Here is a 19,759-nt window from a genome sequence, read left to right as displayed (position 1 = left end):
TGTTGAACATCTGCATAGTGACCAGCCAGCTCATTTTATCTCTGAAATTCTGCATGGGAAACACACATTCTTGTTGTTACATGGCAACTTAAAAACCAACAAGCAATCCCTTCTGAAACAAACCCTTAGAACTATTTCTGAGAAAAAAAGAACAACAGTGGAAGAGAGCCACATTTAAAAACTCCGGCATTTGCAAATAGTTATTACAGTCTGTAATGTTGTAACATGCTTTTAAAATGGCTATTTTAGGACATGCACATTTAACAATCAGTCTCTTGGTCTTAGAAAGATACTGACTAACTAGACATCATCCTGCAGACATACTATATAGGGTATGTGGATTGTAAAACAAGTTATACAAGAGATCATAAAACTATAGAACCTCAAAGGAGACACCGTTTTTTAATGGTACAGAGAAAAAATTCTTTTATTTTGAAAGACACTCCCTTTTGCCTTTCTGTAGTGTCTTAAACGTAATTAGTAAACAGTTTTGAGTCTAGACATTTTTAAATTTAAAGAACTAATGAAAAATTACTTACCCAATTTTCCTCTCGACTGAAAATGAAAATGCACCACTCTGTCCCTGATTTATATAACCTTCTGCACTCCTTCGCTCCTGGCTGGTGTGTGGATCCCCTTTCTCCCTGGATCACATGAAAGTGTTCTATTAATGTGAATTGGCTGATGTTTGAGAACACTATGCTGGGTAGCTATGAGGTGTAAGGAATCTGACCCAGGGAGCTGTGGGGCTATGACACATCAGTTCTTCACAGGAATTCTCAGTTGCTGGATGGGAAGAACACGAGACAGGTCCTGTACACTGGGTGCAGCATGTTGTCACTGTTGTTGTTGTTGGTATATGGTTTGCTTAAGGCAGTGACACAAGTTCCATGTTGTACCAATGTAAGTGGAATTTTTTCACTGGGGGACTATAACTACCAAGTATCAGGCTGTCTGTCTCACCTGACTTAGTAAGCAAAGGTTGGGGAAATGAATCAGTTTAGCAGGTGACAAATGTATATAAACACAGCATGGCTAAAATTGACAGCTGCCTTAAGAAAGGCACTGCAAGTCAGCACTGCTCCACATATTTCCTAAGGAATGCTTTGCTGGAGTTCAGAATAAACATCCAAAGTCTAGGAATGCTCGTAGGTTACCTGGCAGGAGGGAGAGAAGGAAAATCTTCGGCCTCCATTCCATTCTTCATCCTTTTGCCTTTGTTCAGTTTTCTCTTGCCCACATGGCCAGAAAAGAGGGAATGCAGCTTGTCTCTTCCCACCATGGATGAGATGGAACTTTCAGCCCACTTGTTTGGATGTGGTGGTTGAAGTTACAGTGTTACATGTGTGAGTCTTTTTAGGAAAAAAACCATTCCACTTCAGTATAGACTCGTCTCAGCTATAAACACCCAAAGTACATGTCACTGGAATAGGAAACCCACACCAATCACAGAATTTTCTTTTAAGTAGAGCATGTTTTCAGTTCCATGGTACTTTTGGAAAATCCTCCCTTGGAATGCACTATTTCAGAGAGGAAAAAATATTTCTTTCATAATGGGTTGTGAGTTACAGGCCTTGAAACACACGTCATAAAAATATATCCACATCAGCACAAGATATAAAAAAATGATTGCTGTGATAGGATTAAACCTGACACAGAAGTGCTTAGGTTTAAGTCAGTTGTTTGCATGGTGTTGGCAATGTCTAACAGGTGATAATTTCTAGAGATTGCCATAAAGAAAAGTGAATTTATGAATTGTCTGTGAATACGGAAATTATTAGCATATTAAAATTTCAATGTCCAAAAAATTGCCATGCAGTTATGCAAAATATGGGCACAACTCTTTAGAGCACTAATTGGCTCTTTGCTTTTGCAAAAATCTGACATCATTCTGCATTTGCTTTGTTCCTTCATTCAAAATGTACTGGATGGGCCACCAAGGCTGTAGCTGTATGGTTATTCTCCACTCTGAGGCATCAGTGATTTATGTATATATTTCCTGCTCCTTCTTGCAAAGATTTATTTTATTTTATTTTATTTTATTTTATTTTATTTTATTTTATTTTATTTTATTTTATTTTATTTTATTTTATTTTTCTAAATTGCTGTTTGATTGTAGGGGAAAAGTAGAAGGTTTTTGGCATTTCAGTGTCCAGCAGCATGACTTCCACATGTTGTTGTAGCAACCTGGTGTCAGTTTTTCACTTAATGAAACCTTCCAAGTCCTTAAAAAGAAAGAGTCTCTGGTGCCAATTACATTTGATCCTGCCCGGGTTTTTCTCCTTGACACCCCACCAAATTGGGCCCCAGCTTTTTTCATAATTCTATTAATAATTATTCTTTCATATTCCTCTGAAAATACCTTCTTAGACTGGTACAATGTCTACTGTGATGTGATGGGCTGTAACCTAATCCACACTGATGAGAGAATATCTGATTTTTACCTCCCACAGGATTATCTGTAGTACAAAAATGAAAGTTTCTGCAAGAACCAAGCACAAACACTTAAACTTCCACATTGCTAAAACAAATTTTTTAATTTAGCTACACTCATTAAAAGTATTTCCCCCCATCTGTGTTTGCTTGCAGAGCTGGCAGCTGAATGCCAAGTACCTCAGATGTTTTGTTTCTGACGTTTTCAATTAGTCCAGGCCCCATTTTGGATCGCTGGGATTAACTTTATGTCAGGAACAGCCATCACTGGGCAACAAGTCCAGTGTTGCCATGTTTTTAGACAGTCAATTTCTTGTTTTATCTCTTCATCCTGAATAGCAGCATTTATTTTGGTGTATTCCAGGGAAATGCAAAACGTTTATGCTTTAAAATCATAAGCAATACTCCTGGGCAGTGACTAAACTGTGCCATTTAAAGACATGTCTTTTTTCATTAATGCCTAGGAATATCTGCTGGCAAATCAGGGATTTCATACCAGGAGATCGATTTCCAGAACTGGACAAACAGATAGATCTGATACTCGTGGTAGATCCACTATTTTAAGGGCTCTAGATGAGAGCATCAGCATGCTGGACAACTCCCAAGCTGAGATGCACTGTGAACCCCACTGGTAATTCACTCCTCAGCACCCTAAAAAGACACACTATTGCTCTGTATTTGGTGACAATGGAGACTGGCTTTTGCTTGCTGAAATACAGTATCTGTGTACAACGTGAGGAATTTGAATTCAGTTGGAGATCCTCTGCTAAATGCCAGAAACTCTACATTCATTTCTGCACTCTGAGAGGAGCAAAGGAGGGAATGGTGAAATCTGCACACAGTGATCTCTGCTAATAAATGTGAAACATTTATTTCAAGATTCCTCTTCGTGAGTCTTCTCATTTCAATGAGAACAAGGTTGTATGTACATGCATGGCTGAAAATTGAGCGAACATCAGACGTAAAAACAATCTTGGTGAGTAAAGACAACTTGAAAATCTTACAATGAACTGAATGTATGCCATTTTCTTCACTTACCATTGTCACTGTTGACAATAACAATTGACACAAATACACAATAATAGCCAGGATGGCAGAAATCTGATCATCTGGACAAGCAGAACTGGAAGTGCTGGGTGTTTGGTTGGACTGGATGATGTTGACAGTCTCTTCCAACCCTGACAATTCTATAACTAGATGGTCTTCAGGGTCCCTTCCCAAACCATCCTGTGACTCCATCATTTATTTCATTTGCCAGAGCCCAGATCCCTGCTCAAGGACTAACGCAGGCATTTCTATGGACATATAAATATATAAAGATAGATAGATAGATAGATAGATAGATAGATAGATAGATAGATAGATAGATAGACAGATAGATAGACAGATAGATAGAGATGTATTACACGCGCTCAGCGGCGCTTTCCCTCCCATTTTCCCTCCCGTGCCGCTCGGACATGGCCTGTCCCGCCCTCCCGTTCCGCGGCTCTCCCGCTCCCGCAGCGCCCTCCGGAGGCGGCGGCGGCCCCGGGCCCGCTGCTGGTCGGCCCCGCCCGGCCCGGGGGAGTTCCCTCCCGTGCCGGAGCTCTCGTCCGTGCCGGGGATCGCACCGCGGCGGCGGTTCGCGGGCCGTTCTGTCGGTTCGTGCGGCGGTGGGAGCCCCGCAGCCGCCCGGGGAGCGAGTGAGAGCGGCCCGGCCCGGCCCGGCCCGGCCCGCTCGGGAGCGCACGGCGCAGCCGAGCCGACACCGGCGGACAGGCGGGAGATCGCGCTCAGAGCCCGGCGGCTCCGCGGCGGCCACGGCGGGGGGCACAGACCCCCCGGGCGGGCCCTGCGGGTCGAGGTACGCAGGCTCGGCCATGCCCGTGAGGCGGGGCCGCCCCGGGAGCGGCCCCGGGAGCTCGGGCACGGCCCCGCGGCCCCGCGGCCCCGACATGGCGCAGGGCGGCGGCGATTCCTCCCCGGGCCGGGGCCGCCTCCCGCTGCCCTCCACCTCCCGGGACGGGCCGCCGGGCCTCCCGCGCTCGCCGTCCCCCGCCGAGGACACGGAGGAGGAGGCGAGCGAGTGTGTCCAGCGGCTGGAGATCGGCAACGGGGCCGACAACGAGCACAACAGGTCGATCCGCAGGCAGTACCGGGAGCTCATCTCCAGCGTGCACCGTAAGGCGGGCGGCGGGGCGGGAGCCGGGGCTGGCGGCCGTGAGGGCTCCGTGAGGGTCCTGCGGTTGTGGGGAACTCCGGGTTCCTTGGGCGGCTGATATTTTGGGTTTGTGCTCGGGTCGACATTCGACTCCCGGGAGGCATTTGTGTGGAATGACAGCATCATGGAGTGGTTGGAAGGGACCTTAAAGCTCATCTTCTTTCACCCCCTGCCATGGGCAGGGACACCTTCCACTATTCCAGGATGCTCCAAGCCCCGTCCAACCTGGCCTTGGACACTTCCAGGGATGGGGCAGCCATCCCTGCTAGCGTAAATTCAACCATAAAAATCTTATGCCATTGAAATAAATGGAAAATTGCTGTTTCAGTCTTAGTTAATGCATAAGCATTAATAAAGATGGAGCCTGCATCATCCTGGTTAATGTGCTAGATATTCTGTATTTTCGTGTGTATGACAGGGAACGAAGCAGCCAGTCTTGATTAGGTCGTGAGTATGTATTTGTATTGGGTTTGTGCAGCCAGGGTTCGGTAGCAGGGGGGCTGCGGATTTGAGAAGCTGCCAGAAACTTCCCTCGTGTCTGCAGAGCCAAGAGGGACCCGCCACTGGCCAAGGCTGAGCCCATCAGTTACTGTAGTTTTATTTAAGAAGGAAAAAAAGTAACTGTGCAAAAGTAATTGTGAGCAGAGAAGAGAGCAGCGAGAACCTGTGAGAGAAGCAGCTGTGCAGACCCCCAGGGCGGTGCAGAAGGAGGGGCAGGAGGTGCTCCAGGTGCCGGAGCTGAGGTTCCCCCGCAGCCCGAGGTGCAGCCCATGGTGAGGCAGCTGTGCCCCTGCAGCCCAGGGAGGGCCACGGGGGAGCAGAGACCCCCCTGCAACACGGGCAGGGTCCTACACTGGAGCAGAGTCGTGGCAGGGACCCGCGGGCCCATGGAGAGAGGAGTCTGTGCAGGGACAGAGCTGCTGCCTGTTCCTGAAGGACTGCACCCTGTGGAAAGGGACCCACAAACTGCCGAGGCAGTTTGTGAAGAGCTGTTCCCATGGGATGGACTCACGCTGGAGAAGTTGGTGGAGCACTGTCTCCCGTGGGAGTGACCCCACGCTGGAGTAGGGGTAGAAGGGCTCCTCTCTCTAAGGATGAACCAGTGGCAGAAACAACATGTGATGAACTGACTGTAACCTCCATTTCCCTCCTCTACCACTGGAGGGGAGGAGGTAGAGAAGCTGGAATAAAGTGAAGCCCAGGAAGGAGGGGAGGGGTGGGGAGGAAGGTGTTTTTAAGATCTGTGTTACTTCTCATTATCCTGCTCTGATATTGTTGATAGTAAATTCCACTAATTTCCCCAAGATGAGCCTGTTTTGCCCATTACAGTAACTACTGAGGGATCTCTCTCTACCCTTATGTCGACCCCTGAGCCTTTTGTTCTATTTTCTCTCCCCTGTCCAGCTGAGGAGGGGAGTGATAGAGCTTTGGTGGGCACCTGGCCTCCAGTCAGGGTCAAACAAGCGCTGTATTTCTCAATGCTTCTGTGTTTAAATAATTTAGGATTTCATATGTGTCTTTTCTCCCCCAGAAAATCGTGAGGAGATGCTGAGTTCTAAAAGCAACAGATTGACAGAAGCTTTGGAAGAAGCCAATAAACTGTTTGAGAAAGGTAAAACAAATTCTGTGCTCTTTATTCAAGGTGTTTGGCCAAGTGTGAGACGATGATGCCTTATAAACAAGAGAGTTGAGGTCCAAGTACTTTATCAGAAGTTCTATATGATTTAAAATAGATATGATTAGTTGAAGATTGTTTAAGTTGATACGAGAAAATAAATATTCCTGTTTATTTGCACTTAGAAATACTCCTTGCTTTATTTTGACAATGTATAGGAATAGTACACATAAAAGATATCAGTGTAGAGGGGCTCATTTCACTTGGAGAAGTGGAAGACATGTTGATAAAAATGCGTTTATTCTTTGTCAGTGTCACTCTGTCCTATTCTCTCTCCTTTTTTTTAAATGCAAATATTATTATAAGGATTCAGTAGGTGTGTTAGAGGTCATTGCAATAAAATGATTTACAAAGCTCTAATGCCAGGATAGACCCTCTGCTGAATTTTATTTTTATATTTTAGACAATTTCACATTATTAGCATAAAATCTTTTCTGTGACAGTTTGCCGTGCACGAGAGGCTGCGCTGGATGCCCAGTTTCTTGTCTTAGCATCCAATCTGGGGAAGGAGAAGGCCAATGAGTTACACTCTGAGATGACATCATTTGATGCAGCAACATTTGCAGAAGACTTGGTAAGTTCCAGCCTCGGAATTTGCCAACAGTTTTTTGCTGGAGGTTTGCCCTGTTTGTTTCAGAATCATAAAGCAAAATCCTCAGCTCGTACATGGCAGCTCTGAGGGAATCGAATGCTCTTCCTATGGATTTCTTTTGTCAATTGTTTTAAACTACGTATTAAGCATTTCCAATAGGGGAAAATCCAACTTAAAATGCAGACCCCCCCCCAAAAAAAATTATTGCACTGCTGCTGCTTTATCACAGTTCAGTCAGTTCGTGCTCTTGAAGTCTTTGCAGCTTTTTTTAAGTCACTCTTGTGTAGTTTCTCAGTAGCTAAGTAGTTTCTTTATCCTGTCTACCACTTTCTGTGTTTTGGGATGGAGTCCTTAAGGCCCTGTGTCACTGGCAGGACTTTGGATGACTTGAATGCTTTTAGATGTGACGTGTTTGTCTTTTTGTACTGTGGCTGAGTGGAAGAGTTGGTTCAGAATAGCTTTTAAGCAGGCTGTTGAGTTTTTTCCTCCTTGAAAATTTTCCCTTATGTTACAGCAGATTAATAAGGAATCTGAGTCTTTGGTCAGGTCTAGAGCTCTACAGTATAAAACCCCATCAAGTTCAGGTGTTTTGTTGAAGTTTTTCTTGGATTGGTGTGGACTGGTGGATGCAGGAATAGGCCAAATAAGTTGTTCTATGGTATTCCTGGGAATGTGTGGTGTTCAGAAATTGTGAGATATCTGAGCTCTCTGGTGCAATTTAAGTAATGCTCTGCTACTTCATACATCATCGAAAATTTGTTGGAATCCAAGAAGTTTTATTTACCTGTGGCTCTTTTTTTCTCAGTTTAACACAAATCATGTTTTCACAGTATCTTCAGGAAAGTCCTTATGCAGTGATATTAAATACTAATCTATCAGGCAAACACCACAGTACAATTCCATGGTTTCACCATGAATGTGTCTCCTGGTTTAAGTGAATTTTCACTGCAGCGTTTTTTCTTTTGTAGCTGACCCTCATGGGTATAAATCGCATAGAAGTAGAAGAAAATGATAGTGAACCTGGTGGTTTTTTACCTCGTGATGCCTGGCAGAAAGTGGGAGAAGAAGCTCTAAAGTACTTCAGAAGAGCCCCTACTTTTCACTATATGTAAGTTCCTTTAAGGAAATACTATATCCTGCAGCACAGGGTAATGCCCTTAATGGAGTCTTATCTTTAATGCCCTGGGCTTGAACAGAGTTTAATCTGAGGTCACAGCAGAGTGTTGACGAGGACTTCTGTGTGATCTTTCTTCTTCTGGTACAGTGAACTCCTCATCTCCAAAATATTTAATAATATTTCTTGCTTTGGTTTTGGTTTGGCTACAGAATAATATCACTAGCCAAGGTGTTCTTGAAGTGCCATCAGAACTGATCCTCTTTCCTCTGAAAAGCTGACTCTTCCCTTGTCTTTCTCTCCCTGTACAAGCTGCAGCCAGCATCAGGAATACAGGAGCCTTTTGGGTTGGTTTTTTTTTTCCTTTTTTTTTCTCAGACAGTTCCAGAATGTCAGTCCAGGGATTGTATTAATATGAAGAGACTGGCAGTTGTTCTTGTACGTCTGTGTTAATGGGTTGTCTCTTAAGAGTCTTGCAGTGGATCTCCTGAGAAAAGTGTAAAGTAATGACTGATACCTAAAGATAAAGCTTCATCACATTCAGAGATTTCTGGAAAGAACCATCCCCAAAAGTTACTCCCAATATATTGGCAGCCTCATACCAGAACATGTATAGATTTCTAAGCATGCAGTGTAAACCACATTTCCATGTATGTGTTCTTTGTATCTCTGTTAGGTTGGGATCTTTCAAGTCTGATCCTCCTGTAGCAAAGCAACGGATTGAGAGGCAGAAAAAGGCTTCAAAAGGAGAAGCAAAACAGATGATGCCCGCTCAGGTTTGTAAAGTGTTATCTTTATTAACCATTTGTTCTGGCATAGTTATTACTAGTGACTTGTAAATCTTTCTGTTCATGTTGGTTTGGGTTTTGTAATTCCAAACTGTGTAGTACGTGTGACATCCCACCCTTAAGGGGAAGGGATCAGCCAAGATTCACAGATGCTTGTGCTGTCCTGGGTTGTGCTGTAACTCCAGGAGCCAAAACAAGGATGTTTGTCACAGAAAAGTGCTGCCCTACCTCCATATCGTTCTTTTTCCAGCCACATCCTGTTCTTTCTCACAGCGTCTTATTGGCACAATCCTTGATTGTTGCTCCCAGCAATCTTTGTTTGGCTCCGTAGCCATCCAGCTGTGTTTGAAACATACACATCAGCCCTTTCTGGGCTTCTGCAGTACCAAAGGACTCAGACTTCATTATTAGGCCTCTTCATTTGTTTTGTGTGGACTACAATGTTTCACTGAGTGGAGGGAAATAGGATTTACAGACTAATTTCGTGTTCAGAAATATGATTTACACACTGATTTTTCAAGTTCAAATGAGCTTGCTTGCTCTTATGCTTGTTGCTTTAAAAGGAAACAAAAAAGAAGCTTCCTTACATGGGCGTGGTTTCTGTTTTTCTGTAAGAAGTGTCTGGCAGGGTGTGGCATTTGCCCTGAAATGTGATTAACAGCAGTTAATTAGCTCACTTAACCACTGTTTTTTCTGCCTTCTGTTTCCCTCTTCTTTCTGTCATGCACTGGCAGAAAGGCAGAAGTCTGGGAATACTTAGAGACTTAACATCTGAAACTTTGAAAACATAAGCCATGGTGTTTTAGGGAAGCTCAGACTGTGATAATGCCGGGACACGGAGGCAAAAGCTTGATTATTGTTTTCTAAAATACTTAATAGTAATTGAAATAGTGATAGAAAGGATTCTGTTGCACTTTGTACTGGGAGGAAGAGGAGCTGGAGGGTTTTTGAGTTGCTTAAAAATGATCTGTATTAACCTCACAGACTGTACCACTGTGTATCCCAATTCCATAGAGCTGTTGAAGAGTGAGTGTAGCCCTTAATGGGCTCAAAACATACAAGTTATGGCCTTTCAGTTTGATATTTTAAGATGAGACCTAAACCCTAAAGCTCTTAGCAAGCTGTCTTAGGTTTGCATGTGTGTTTGTAGGGAGAAAAATTCAGCTTTTATGTTCTGTGTTCATAAAAGGCCCTTTGCATATTCCTGTGATACAACAGTGGTTATTTGAGGGGAATCTGTGTTTCTTTTTCCCAGTTAAATCAAATGGAGGAGTCTCACGACGAAACGACAGAAAAAGAAGTAGAGAGGATCTTGGGAATACTGAACACTCTCTTTGAAAATGATCGTAAGTATGAGGAAATGAAGCATTAATTGGTGAAAATGAATATTTGCTGGTTTTTACAGTTAGGAGTGGTTAAACTGCAGAGCCAAAATGAGGTGAAGTTTGCAAGCAGAACTCTTCATGTAGGAGCACATCTACCAACTATGGATTTTTTATGAACACTCATCAGGGGCTGTTGGACTGCAAAGTAAATGTGAATCCTCTCCCCCTGATTAGAGCCTGCCACTTTTTAGAAGGCAACCAAGTAATCACTGCTTATGGATCTGCATGGGGGAAAAGATGGAAGAAAATAATAAACTCTGTGGAAGATTTGTTTCTTTTTGCAGGCAGCTGGGGATTCAGCATTGTAACTAAACTGACACACATTCTGTTAGGTTTTGAAAGGAGTACTGTCTCTCTTTAAGTTTGTTTTGCATCTTTTAACCGTGTTTTAACAAAGCCATTTTTGCATCTCCAGCTGAAACACCTATTTCCTTCTTTGATTTTGTGATTGATCCAAACTCCTTTGCACGCACTGTGGAAAACATGTTTCATGTGTCCTTCCTTATAAGGGTAAGGCATGATATGTTCTTGACATCTCACTTTAGATATTGGAGTTATCTAGACATCCTGATTTGTTGGTTTTGTGTCTTCAAGATTGAAAAATTATGTTTCAAATATGAGGAATACTAATTTATTTTCTACAAACAGCCCGTGATATTTTGGTAATCAAATAAAAAAGAAAATAGAGTTGACAGACTAATTTTTTTCTTAGGTTTTTCTGCTGCAATCGATTTACCAACAAAACAATAGTGAAATTTTGCTGTCAATACGCTTTTCAGAAAAGATTCTGGCTTACATTTCAGATATAAGAAAGTAGTCACAGAGTATAGAAGAGTTATTGAGGTTGAAGAAGAGTATGTTAGTGCAGGGGTTTATATGCTTTTCAAATGCATAGATTTGCACTTCAAACTATATTTAGTTTGTCTAATAAATTAATTTTAAAAGACAAAAACTGACAAAGATATTCTGACTAAATTCAGGTTTATAATGAATAGTGATGGGATTTGATTATGAAGGGTTACCTCCAGGTGTATTTAATGAATAATAATGATTTTAATAAAGCAAAACTTTTATAATCCAACTTAGCCACTGTTCTATATGGGCTGTATTATTCCTTAATAAGTGCTATATTTAAGTACTTTTTTCCTATTTGTTATGCCAATGAAGATTCTTTATCAATATATGTACCTGTTTATGATTATGTATTAAGTAAAACCACGAAATCTCAGTGCATTATCCTAACTGGATACCTCTAACTTCTGAAACTTTAAATCCCACTGTCTTTTAGGATGGTCTTGCAGAAATAAGGCTGGATGATGATAAATTGCCAATAATAGGTAAAATCTAGCTTATTTTAAAAGAGCCTAATTGATTTTGCTACAACATTCACAAAGTTTCAGGTTTATTTTTAGCTGGGGACAGTGAATGTAATTGAAGGTATGAAGAGATTTATGAGGAGTTGAAAGGATTGAGACTTTTCAAATATCAATATATGAAAAAAGACCGTTATGCTGATTTATACAAATTAATTCTATTAAAATAAATCAAAGATTATTACCTTTCTTTTCAAGTTACATTTTTGCAAAAGTATTTTTTGTGTGCAAGAAGCCTCCGTTGTCTCGCTTGAGTTGGGAACTGCTGCAGCTTCAAAACATTTGGAAAGGAAATTCCATGCTACACGAGGTCTTTGGCTTTCATTCCCACAGGATATCAATGGGGTTAAGACTTTGGTGGGATTTGATAAGGAATGAAATGCTTACAACTTTCTGGGACTCTGCAAAACATTAGTTCCTAAATATTGAAGAGGTGAGATGAAGGAAATCCCTTAAGCAGTGTATGGTACAGGCTGTTGAGAGAGAGAAGGTGGGGGGAACATGCAGAATTGATTTGATTTTTCTGGAGCTTTTGTGTTCCTGGTGGACACTGACTTTGCAAGTGTAAATACTGAAACTACTGTGTTTTGATCAGAGTCTACAAAATCCAGGAGGGTAGGGGAGGAAAACCGAGGACCTGGAGCACGGAAACAAGTTGTCATGTCTCTGACCCAGGAAGAATGGAAGGTACCACAGAGACCATTTGATACTTTGGATTAGTTCTTTTTTCCTTAAATGTAGGAATGCATCCAAGAGCTGGGCTGTTGATGCTCTCAGGAGGAGAGGTGTTCCCATGTACATCATCACTGCATTTGACCTTATGGGTGCCAGAACAATCACAGATCTAATGGGTGTTTTTAACTGCAAGAAAACTGAGAACTGGGGTAGCAATTCCACCTTTGATCCCTGAGGCCTGGTCAGTTTATGTGCTTTTAAGCTGTGCACTGACTTGCCTTTACTATTTTATATGAGGCCTGTGTAAATACAGAGTCTGTTTCTTCCCTTCCATATACTTACTTCTGGAGGGGAAGTTCTCCACACTATTTTGCTGTTTGTAGTAAACCTTAGAAGACAAAAAGTAGTTTTGAGCCCATACAGCTCTTCTCCTTTGTCCCTCACTTGGAATATGTAGGAGAAACATCATAATTTGAAATGGTGCTTTAGTGTGAGAAATTTCATTATTTGCCTGGTGGTAATTAAATTAAAATAGTTCAGCTCTTGTGACTGACTGACTGCTGTCTTCTCTAACCAGGAGATCATAGAAGTATTTGAAATAACAGAAGCCATGATTAGCCCTCCTTTTCAGAGCACTGAAGAGGAAATGGAGACAGAATAATTTTCCAAGTAAGTCCTTTTAATAAATCAAACTCAGTAAGGATCCAGTGCATGAGTTCCTTATGCACCTGGAAGAACTGCAGGGAAACTACGTGGGACTTAAAAATGTAGAACTGTAAGCAGGGTGACTGTAATATGTGTTCTTGCTCTCTTCATGGAACAAAATGTAATCTAGTCTTGTATGCAGTAATTCACTGGGGAAAAAATCCTTTATTTTTACGTTTCTTGGTCAGTTCAGTGATAGACTTAATTTTTGGAACTTCACACTCGGAATGCAATGTTGGGAAGAATCATAGCTTACTTTTTCTGTTTGTTTTTTTAACTTAGTGGCAGCTGACGTTGTTAATACAAGTAGTCTGAAGAAGGACTTAGAGGGAACCAGACTGTTTTCCATTCCTACTTCCCTAAAATTCTTTCAGTGATAGGACTGAATTCTTTTACTGTCACAGTTGTTGTGTAAGTTCCAAATTTTATTGCATATTGTCTTACTGCCTTTTTCTTTTTCTCTCCCCCTAGGTGCCTTATACTTCAGAATGTTTTCCTCAAAAACCTGTTTTATGTGTATATATTGTAAAATTAAATTTATTCATATTGGAACATCTGAACACTATATAAGCTGCTTTGTTCAGAATCATGGAATGGTTTGGGTGGGAAGGGACCTTAAAGCTCATCTTCTTTCACCCCCTGCCATGGGCAGGGTCATCTTCCACTGTCCCAGGTTGCTCCAAGCCCCGTCCAACCTGGCCTTGGACACTTCCAGGGATGGGGCAGCCACAGCTTCCCTGGGCAACCTGAGAAAAAGTTTAGACTTTTCACAGGGTTATTACTATATACTCCCTATTTATTCTGGCTTAGTTTACTACTGACACTCACCAGCTTTTATAACAGGGAAACACTGCCTCCCTTCCTTCCTCCCTTGTCTCTCCCCAGCAGCAGCAGCAACAAGTAGAATTTACATGGTTATCCACCCCTGTTGGGATAATGATTTTGGGTGTTGCAGGAGAAGTTGATAGTGTTCTTGCTGTTCTGGAAATAAAGGTTTGAGTTTGGAAATTTGGTCCCAATTACAGATAGCAATTCCCCTTTCTGGTTTTCCAAACTCCACCTGTGTTTGGTGGGTAACTTAGGCAGGCCAGCTCTATTATTTTGTTAAAAATGAATAAATCTAGCTCCCTTTCCAGAAGATGCTCTGTGAGGGAGCACTGCCTCTGGAGTTGTAGAAAAGTGAAAAATAGATTGGTGTGCAAGGTTTTACGTTCCTTTTGAGTCCCTAGATTTGCACTTCAAACTATAGTTGGAATTTTAGAATTTTAATGAGTTAAAATTAATTTTCTAAAATTAAAATTTTAGAAAAGACAAAACCTGACAGAGTTATATTATCTAAATTGAGGCTTACAGCGAATGGTGATGCGATTATTTCTTCCATCCTTTTATCTCGCTGAAGCAGCCGGGTACAGAGGGATCTGGCAAATTGTTACGAGCGTGTTTGTGGGGGTGAGAAACCGGTCAGGCCACGAGGGAAACACGGTTCGAACATCCAAGCCGAGCCGAGCGCGCTGTTCTGTTGCAAACCCGGCCCTGAGGGGAGGCGTGGGCACGGCCCGGGCGGGGGCGCTGCGAGGCCGCCGGCGCCATGCCCGGCGCCGTGGTGGAGTACAAGGGTTGGAAGGAGGGGCGCGGCTGCGGCTACTGCGGCTCGGAGCGGGGCAAGGTGTCGGCGGGTGAGCGGGGCCGGGGCGCGGCGGGCGGGCCGGGCCCGGGGGGGTGTCCCTGGGGCCCTCAGCGCTGAGGGGAACCCGCCGCCGCCGCTGCCCGGGGGAAACATGGCGGCGCCGCCGCTTCCTGCGCGCGCCGCCCGCGCGCTGCCCGCAGCCAAGATGGCGGCGGGCGGCGTTTCCGGGCGGCCCGGGGCGCTGCCCTGAGGCGGGCGGGCACCGCGGGGATGGCGGCGGGCGGCGGCTCCCCGAGCATCGTGGAGTTCTTCGGCGGGGAGGATGGCTACCGCTGCGGATACTGCAGGAGCGACACCGGCAACCTCTCGCACGGTGCGGGCGGCGCGGGGAGCGGCGGGCGGGCCGACCGGGTGCTGGCGGGGAAGGGGCGGCGGCGGGCGCGGGGCCGAGGGAGGGCGGCGGGGAAAGGCGGCGGCACCGCTGCCCGCCCCACCCGGAGCTCCGAGCTGCTCTTACGGCCCAGTGCTTCCAGCTGGTCGTAACAGAATTAAGCAGCAATTTCATGTTGTTTTCCTGGGTTATTTCGGGGAAAGGAAGGAGGTGGAGAGATGAACTTTGCGCTTGTACAGTCGGAGAAATATAGTTGCTTGCATCCCGAGATTTGTGTTGGGTTTGGGGTTTTTACGCGTAATGTGGCTGTTGAAGTCAGTAATCATGATATTAACGAATATGCCAAATCCTTGAAAGACATCTGTGTATACTCAGATTTTCAGTAATCACAGAATCACAGGATGGTTTGAGTTGGAAGGGATCTTAAAGGTCACCCGGTCCCACCCCCTGCCATGGGCAGGGACACCTTCCACTAGCCCAGGTTGCTCCAAGCCCCATCCAACCTGGCCTTGGACACTTCCAGGGATGGAGCAGCCACAGCTTCTCTGGGCAACCTGTGCCAGGGCCTCACCACCCTCACCGCCAAGAACTCCTTCCCAATATCCCATCTAACCCTGCCCTGTGGCACTGGGAAGCCCTTCCCCCTTGTCCTGTCCCTCCATCCCTTGTCCCAGGTCCCTCTCCAGCTCTCCTGGAGCCCTTTTAGGCACTGGAAGGAGCTCTAAGGTCTCCCTGGTGCCTTCTCTCCCAGCCCCAGCTCTTCCAGCCTGTCTCAATAGCAGAGCTGCTCCAGCCAGTTCCGCAGAACTTGCATTTTAAAGCCCAGCTGTGGTCAGTCAAGTGTTGCTGTGTTATTTATTTCAGGCATGTGGGCACATTCGATGACAGTTCAAGATTACCAGGATCTCATAGACAGAGGATGGCGAAGGTAAATCGAGAAAGAAAATACAAAGCTGTGCTGTCAGTTTAGATAATAATCCACATTTAAAATTTAGATCTCTGAAAATAGTTAGCTAGTTTCCATTAGTAATTGAAATAAAACTATTTGTCCAGTACTCTGAGACTCTTCGTAATGTGACTCTGTCAAACAGGAAAAGATGTAATGATTTTGGAAGCATAACAATGTAGTGTAGCAGCAAAGAGCTGAAGAATTTGCTTCTCAACTTTTGTTACTCGTCATGTAATACTTTGATATGATTTTAATATAAAAGGTTCTTCTTCCATTTATGGTTTGATATAAACAACAAAAAATCAATTCATATTTATTACTGTTTTCAGGAGTGGAAAATATGTCTACAAACCTATCATGAATCAAACGTGTTGTCCTCAATACACGATAAGGTAAGAAGCTCAAAATACAGTTGTGTAAGGGATTTGACCACTTCAAATGTGTTCCACCATTTGTGTTTATGGCTTGAAATACATCATACTTGGAAAGTTTATCTACTTTTAGTGATACTTGGAATAGTAAGTATGTACTGTTGGGTTTGTGCATAAGGACATCAGCAGCTCTAGGATATTTTCCTGTAAAGAACCTTGTCTGTAACCCACAAACACTGCCTTAGTAGCCCAAATAAAAGGGGCTTACACTCACATTTTAGTGATTATAGTGATCAACACACAAAACATGCCATGAGGACTGATGTTATGCAGTACAAGATGACATAAATTTCATTAAATCAAAGATGTTGATAAAATATTTGATCACTTAATATAGAGGAACTTCAGAGATAAATAGAAATTACATATGCAGTGTAATTTTTTTTAAGCGGCTCCTTAACATTTTCTTAAACTTTCACAAAAGAAATGTTCATCATTTTTAAATTTTTTTAGGTGCCAGGCTTTGCATTTTCAGGCCTCCAAATCTCACAAGAAGGTTCTGAAGAAAATGTTGAAATTTCTTTCCAAAGGAGATGTTTCGAAAGCAGCGAGCGAAGGTAAGAAACCAGAGCTGATGTTTGGGAGGAGGATTAAATACCTTTTGTGTACAGACCCCTGGATGGGTTGTGTCTTTGCAGTGGGTTTTGAATCAAGAGCACTTCAGAAGCCCAGAGACCAAGTTGTGCAGGTGACTTGTGCTAATGAAGAAGATGTTTCCTTACTTTTTCCATTTCCTGGGCACGTTCCTCCTTTCCAGCTGGGAGCTGTAGAGAGTTAGACTCTGTTTTTACTCCTGCCATAAAACTGGCAATCTGGAGAGGATCAAGCAGAGTAGTTGGTGGCAGAGAAAAGGAAGAGCAAACAAAGAGTTTTTTTCCTGGTGATTGAACAGTCACACCTCATTTATCCAGCACCAAACCGAGCTATTCTCTGTTGTGGTGCAACTTGTGTTGGTTCTGAACCATTATAATTTGCCTTTTTTTGTGTGTGTGTGGTATGCTAGGGTTTTTTTGGGCTCTTTTTTTGTTGTTTGATTGCAGTTATGGCCTAAGATCGGTTGACTGTCCTGTTTTAGTGGAGAGAATAAAACCGTTCCCAAAAATGAGTTGGTGTTCATAATTCGGGGTCATAAAGGAAACCTTGTTTTTAGACTCTTGCAAATACTTTATGTGTTGGAAAACACTTGTAAAATTGGAAATCAGTTACTTTAGTATTAATTGTAGTTGTGCAGAGTGTGAGCTGTGGTTACACAGAGAGGAATTCAGTGCTGCACGTTCTGATTGTCTGCAGAGGAGCCGATGGATTCCCACATAGAGGATGCGGTCGCCTGTGATTTTCCATACAAAAGCCAGTCTCAGGTCAGTCAGTCTGAACTGACTCCCTTGGGTGTGGATCACACTGAGAGCGTGCAGAATGAAGAGAAGGACTCAGGGGAAACAAAAGAAGAGGTGGATGTGCAGAAGGTGGAGTCGGATTCTCTCCAGATCTGTGCAGCCAAGGACACACCAGTCCCTGGAGAACCATCACACTCGGCTAAAGTTGTTCATGCACCACCTAAGCCAGGTAATCACATTTCTGGTAGTCATTGGAGTCTACTGCCATGATTTCACATCTTGTTGAAGTCCTTCTTTTATCTTGTTTTGTTTTATTCCCTGTGCTCCTCCCAGTTTATGGAACTACAGTGTATAAATTGAGAGGCGCTGGGTGTTACTTGTTTTCTTAGTGTTTCCTGAAAGTTACATTGATTTTAATTATGTATTTTTTAAAATCTTATTTTCATTATTTTTTTTTATTATTTTTACTTTCAGTTAAGTTATGGTGAGTACATAGCTACAGACAGTAGTTTCCTGTAAGCTGTTTAGATTGCAGTCAGATAGGTCAACATGGTAGGATCTCATCAGACACTGGGATCACTTCCCAGTTCAGGATACTTTTGTGTGCAGAAGAGGATGTGCAGCCCAGCTTTCCCTTCCTTCTGTGGGATGTGGTGAGTCAGGCTTTATGTACCTTGAGATATGGGTCATGGATTCATAGAATATCTCAGGTTGAAAGGGACCCATAAAGATCATCTTGTCTAACTCCCTGATTATCCAAGCTGGATGCAGTTTGCTGTAGGAATGCTGGTTTCTGAGTTAGGTCAAGGTTTAAGCTTGTTTCTTGTGCAGTGGTGGGAAACCAGTTTAAGACCCACAAAAAAGACCCCAGGTATTATTTTTATGTTTCTTAATTTCTGCAGGTTATTTTGTCATATAAACTCTGCTGTTTATGCTCTGTGAATAACTTAAGAATAACTGCATTTTTCACACTTTGATAAAGTCTTTGCCACAGATCTAAATAGCATTGGAAATAAGTTTGGTGTATTGTGTTGTTATCTTGTGGGCTTAAAGAAAATCAGATAGCTCTGTGCTGATTAAAAAAAAAAAACAGATTCTTCTGGTCGTCTATAAAGAATAACATTTTCTAGGTGAGCTTTTTCATCTGTTTGGGAGCTTTCCTTGTTTCAGATTTTGAGTAACTTTAGAGAAGAAGTATCATTAGAGGATTGGAAATTATGTAGGAATTTCTCCTTTTTGTCTTGCAGTGAACTTAATTTTACATTTCTGTAGGGAGATGCAGTAAGTACATACAAGAAGTAAAACAATCTCTCTCATTTTACTTCAGTTGCGTTTACACAGTGCTACAGCTCTCATGTGCCAAAACCTGAAGTAAACAAATGCTTATTCCTATCTGCAGTTTTATGGGAAACTACATGGAATCTTGGAGGCATTTTAATATAACACTAATAATTTTTAATATAATACTGAATTTAATAGTATGGTCACACTCTTCAATACTGAAGTTATCCCTCAGTCAAGCTTCTTTTATTGTAATTTATCTTATCGATTTATTTGTTAGAATAAAAAGTTGTATTTATCTTCTTATCCTCACCTCTAATTTCTTAAGTGATAAATGAAAAACTTCAGCCTGTGTAAACTTCATTTTGGGAGGAAACCAAGTGGCCACTGACAGCAGGTGGCAGACTTGGGTAAAGATTAGGAGTGTAAATCTGCCAGTGCTATGAAAAAGGTGAGCTGAGGTCTTCAGTGAGGCTTAGAATAACCTCGGGTCAAACTTTAAACACGGGAAATGCAGATAAGAAATCTTGTAATATTGTAAGGTGTTGCAGAAACAAAGGGCTTACTTGTACAGAGGAGAAATATTCATTAGTGTGGTTCTTTCTGGAGGCTTTAAAGGAAATACAAAGTGAATAATAAATGCATCAGAAAGCTTATTTAATTTTTTAGAGTAGATGGTGTTACAGGTCAAATCCAGTTTAAAATTTTCCAGATAGAAAGATGTTTAGTTTTTATCTTGGAAAATGCAGACTTAGCCCGCAGTAAGATGGTTTAATTGCATTTTTATTCCTTTATAAACAAAACAG

The 19,759-nt window shown here is 42.8% G+C and overlaps 2 protein-coding genes across 7 annotated transcripts in view; both read left to right on the top strand.

Annotated features, from left to right (window-relative positions):
• The first annotated feature begins 4,193 nt into the window (after positions 1 to 4,193).
• Positions 4,194 to 13,497, top strand: NSMCE4A (NSE4 homolog A, SMC5-SMC6 complex component). Of its 2 annotated transcripts, none has more exons than XM_032695082.1 (11): positions 4,194 to 4,593; positions 6,165 to 6,245; positions 6,752 to 6,882; positions 7,869 to 8,008; positions 8,691 to 8,790; positions 10,058 to 10,148; positions 10,603 to 10,697; positions 11,476 to 11,524; positions 12,156 to 12,247; positions 12,813 to 12,904; positions 13,412 to 13,497. In XM_032695082.1, the coding sequence occupies exons 1-10, from the start codon at positions 4,293 to 4,295 to the stop codon at positions 12,894 to 12,896; spliced, it is 1,164 nt and encodes a 387-aa protein (XP_032550973.1). In that variant the 5' UTR covers positions 4,194 to 4,292; the 3' UTR covers positions 12,897 to 12,904; positions 13,412 to 13,497. The 2 variants fall into 2 exon arrangements, with proteins under 2 accessions (XP_032550973.1, XP_032550974.1); XM_032695083.1 differs by lacking the exon at positions 13,412 to 13,497 and adding an exon at positions 13,223 to 13,405.
• A 992-nt stretch (positions 13,498 to 14,489) lies between these two features.
• The window catches only part of ATE1 (arginyltransferase 1), a 75,540-nt gene continuing 70,270 nt past the window's right edge, over positions 14,490 to 19,759 (top strand). Inside the window, exons 1-5 of one of the 5 annotated variants that reach the window (XM_032695080.1) lie at positions 14,490 to 14,616; positions 15,823 to 15,886; positions 16,237 to 16,299; positions 16,792 to 16,895; positions 17,629 to 17,901. In XM_032695080.1, coding sequence (XP_032550971.1) covers positions 14,529 to 14,616; positions 15,823 to 15,886; positions 16,237 to 16,299; positions 16,792 to 16,895; positions 17,629 to 17,901 — 592 coding nt within the window. In that variant the 5' untranslated portion in view covers positions 14,490 to 14,528. Of the gene's footprint in view, positions 14,617 to 14,806; positions 14,941 to 15,021; positions 15,107 to 15,822; positions 15,887 to 16,236; positions 16,300 to 16,791; positions 16,896 to 17,628; positions 17,902 to 19,759 lie in introns of those variants that run through there. The other 4 variants (XM_032695078.1, XM_032695077.1, XM_032695076.1 and 1 more) reach the window with 4 other exon arrangements.

This window comes from Chiroxiphia lanceolata, chromosome 8 (assembly GCF_009829145.1).
Source record: "Chiroxiphia lanceolata isolate bChiLan1 chromosome 8, bChiLan1.pri, whole genome shotgun sequence".
In the NCBI taxonomy this organism is placed as follows: domain Eukaryota; kingdom Metazoa; phylum Chordata; class Aves; order Passeriformes; family Pipridae; genus Chiroxiphia; species Chiroxiphia lanceolata.
This window is presented reverse-complemented; position numbering and strand designations above follow the sequence as displayed.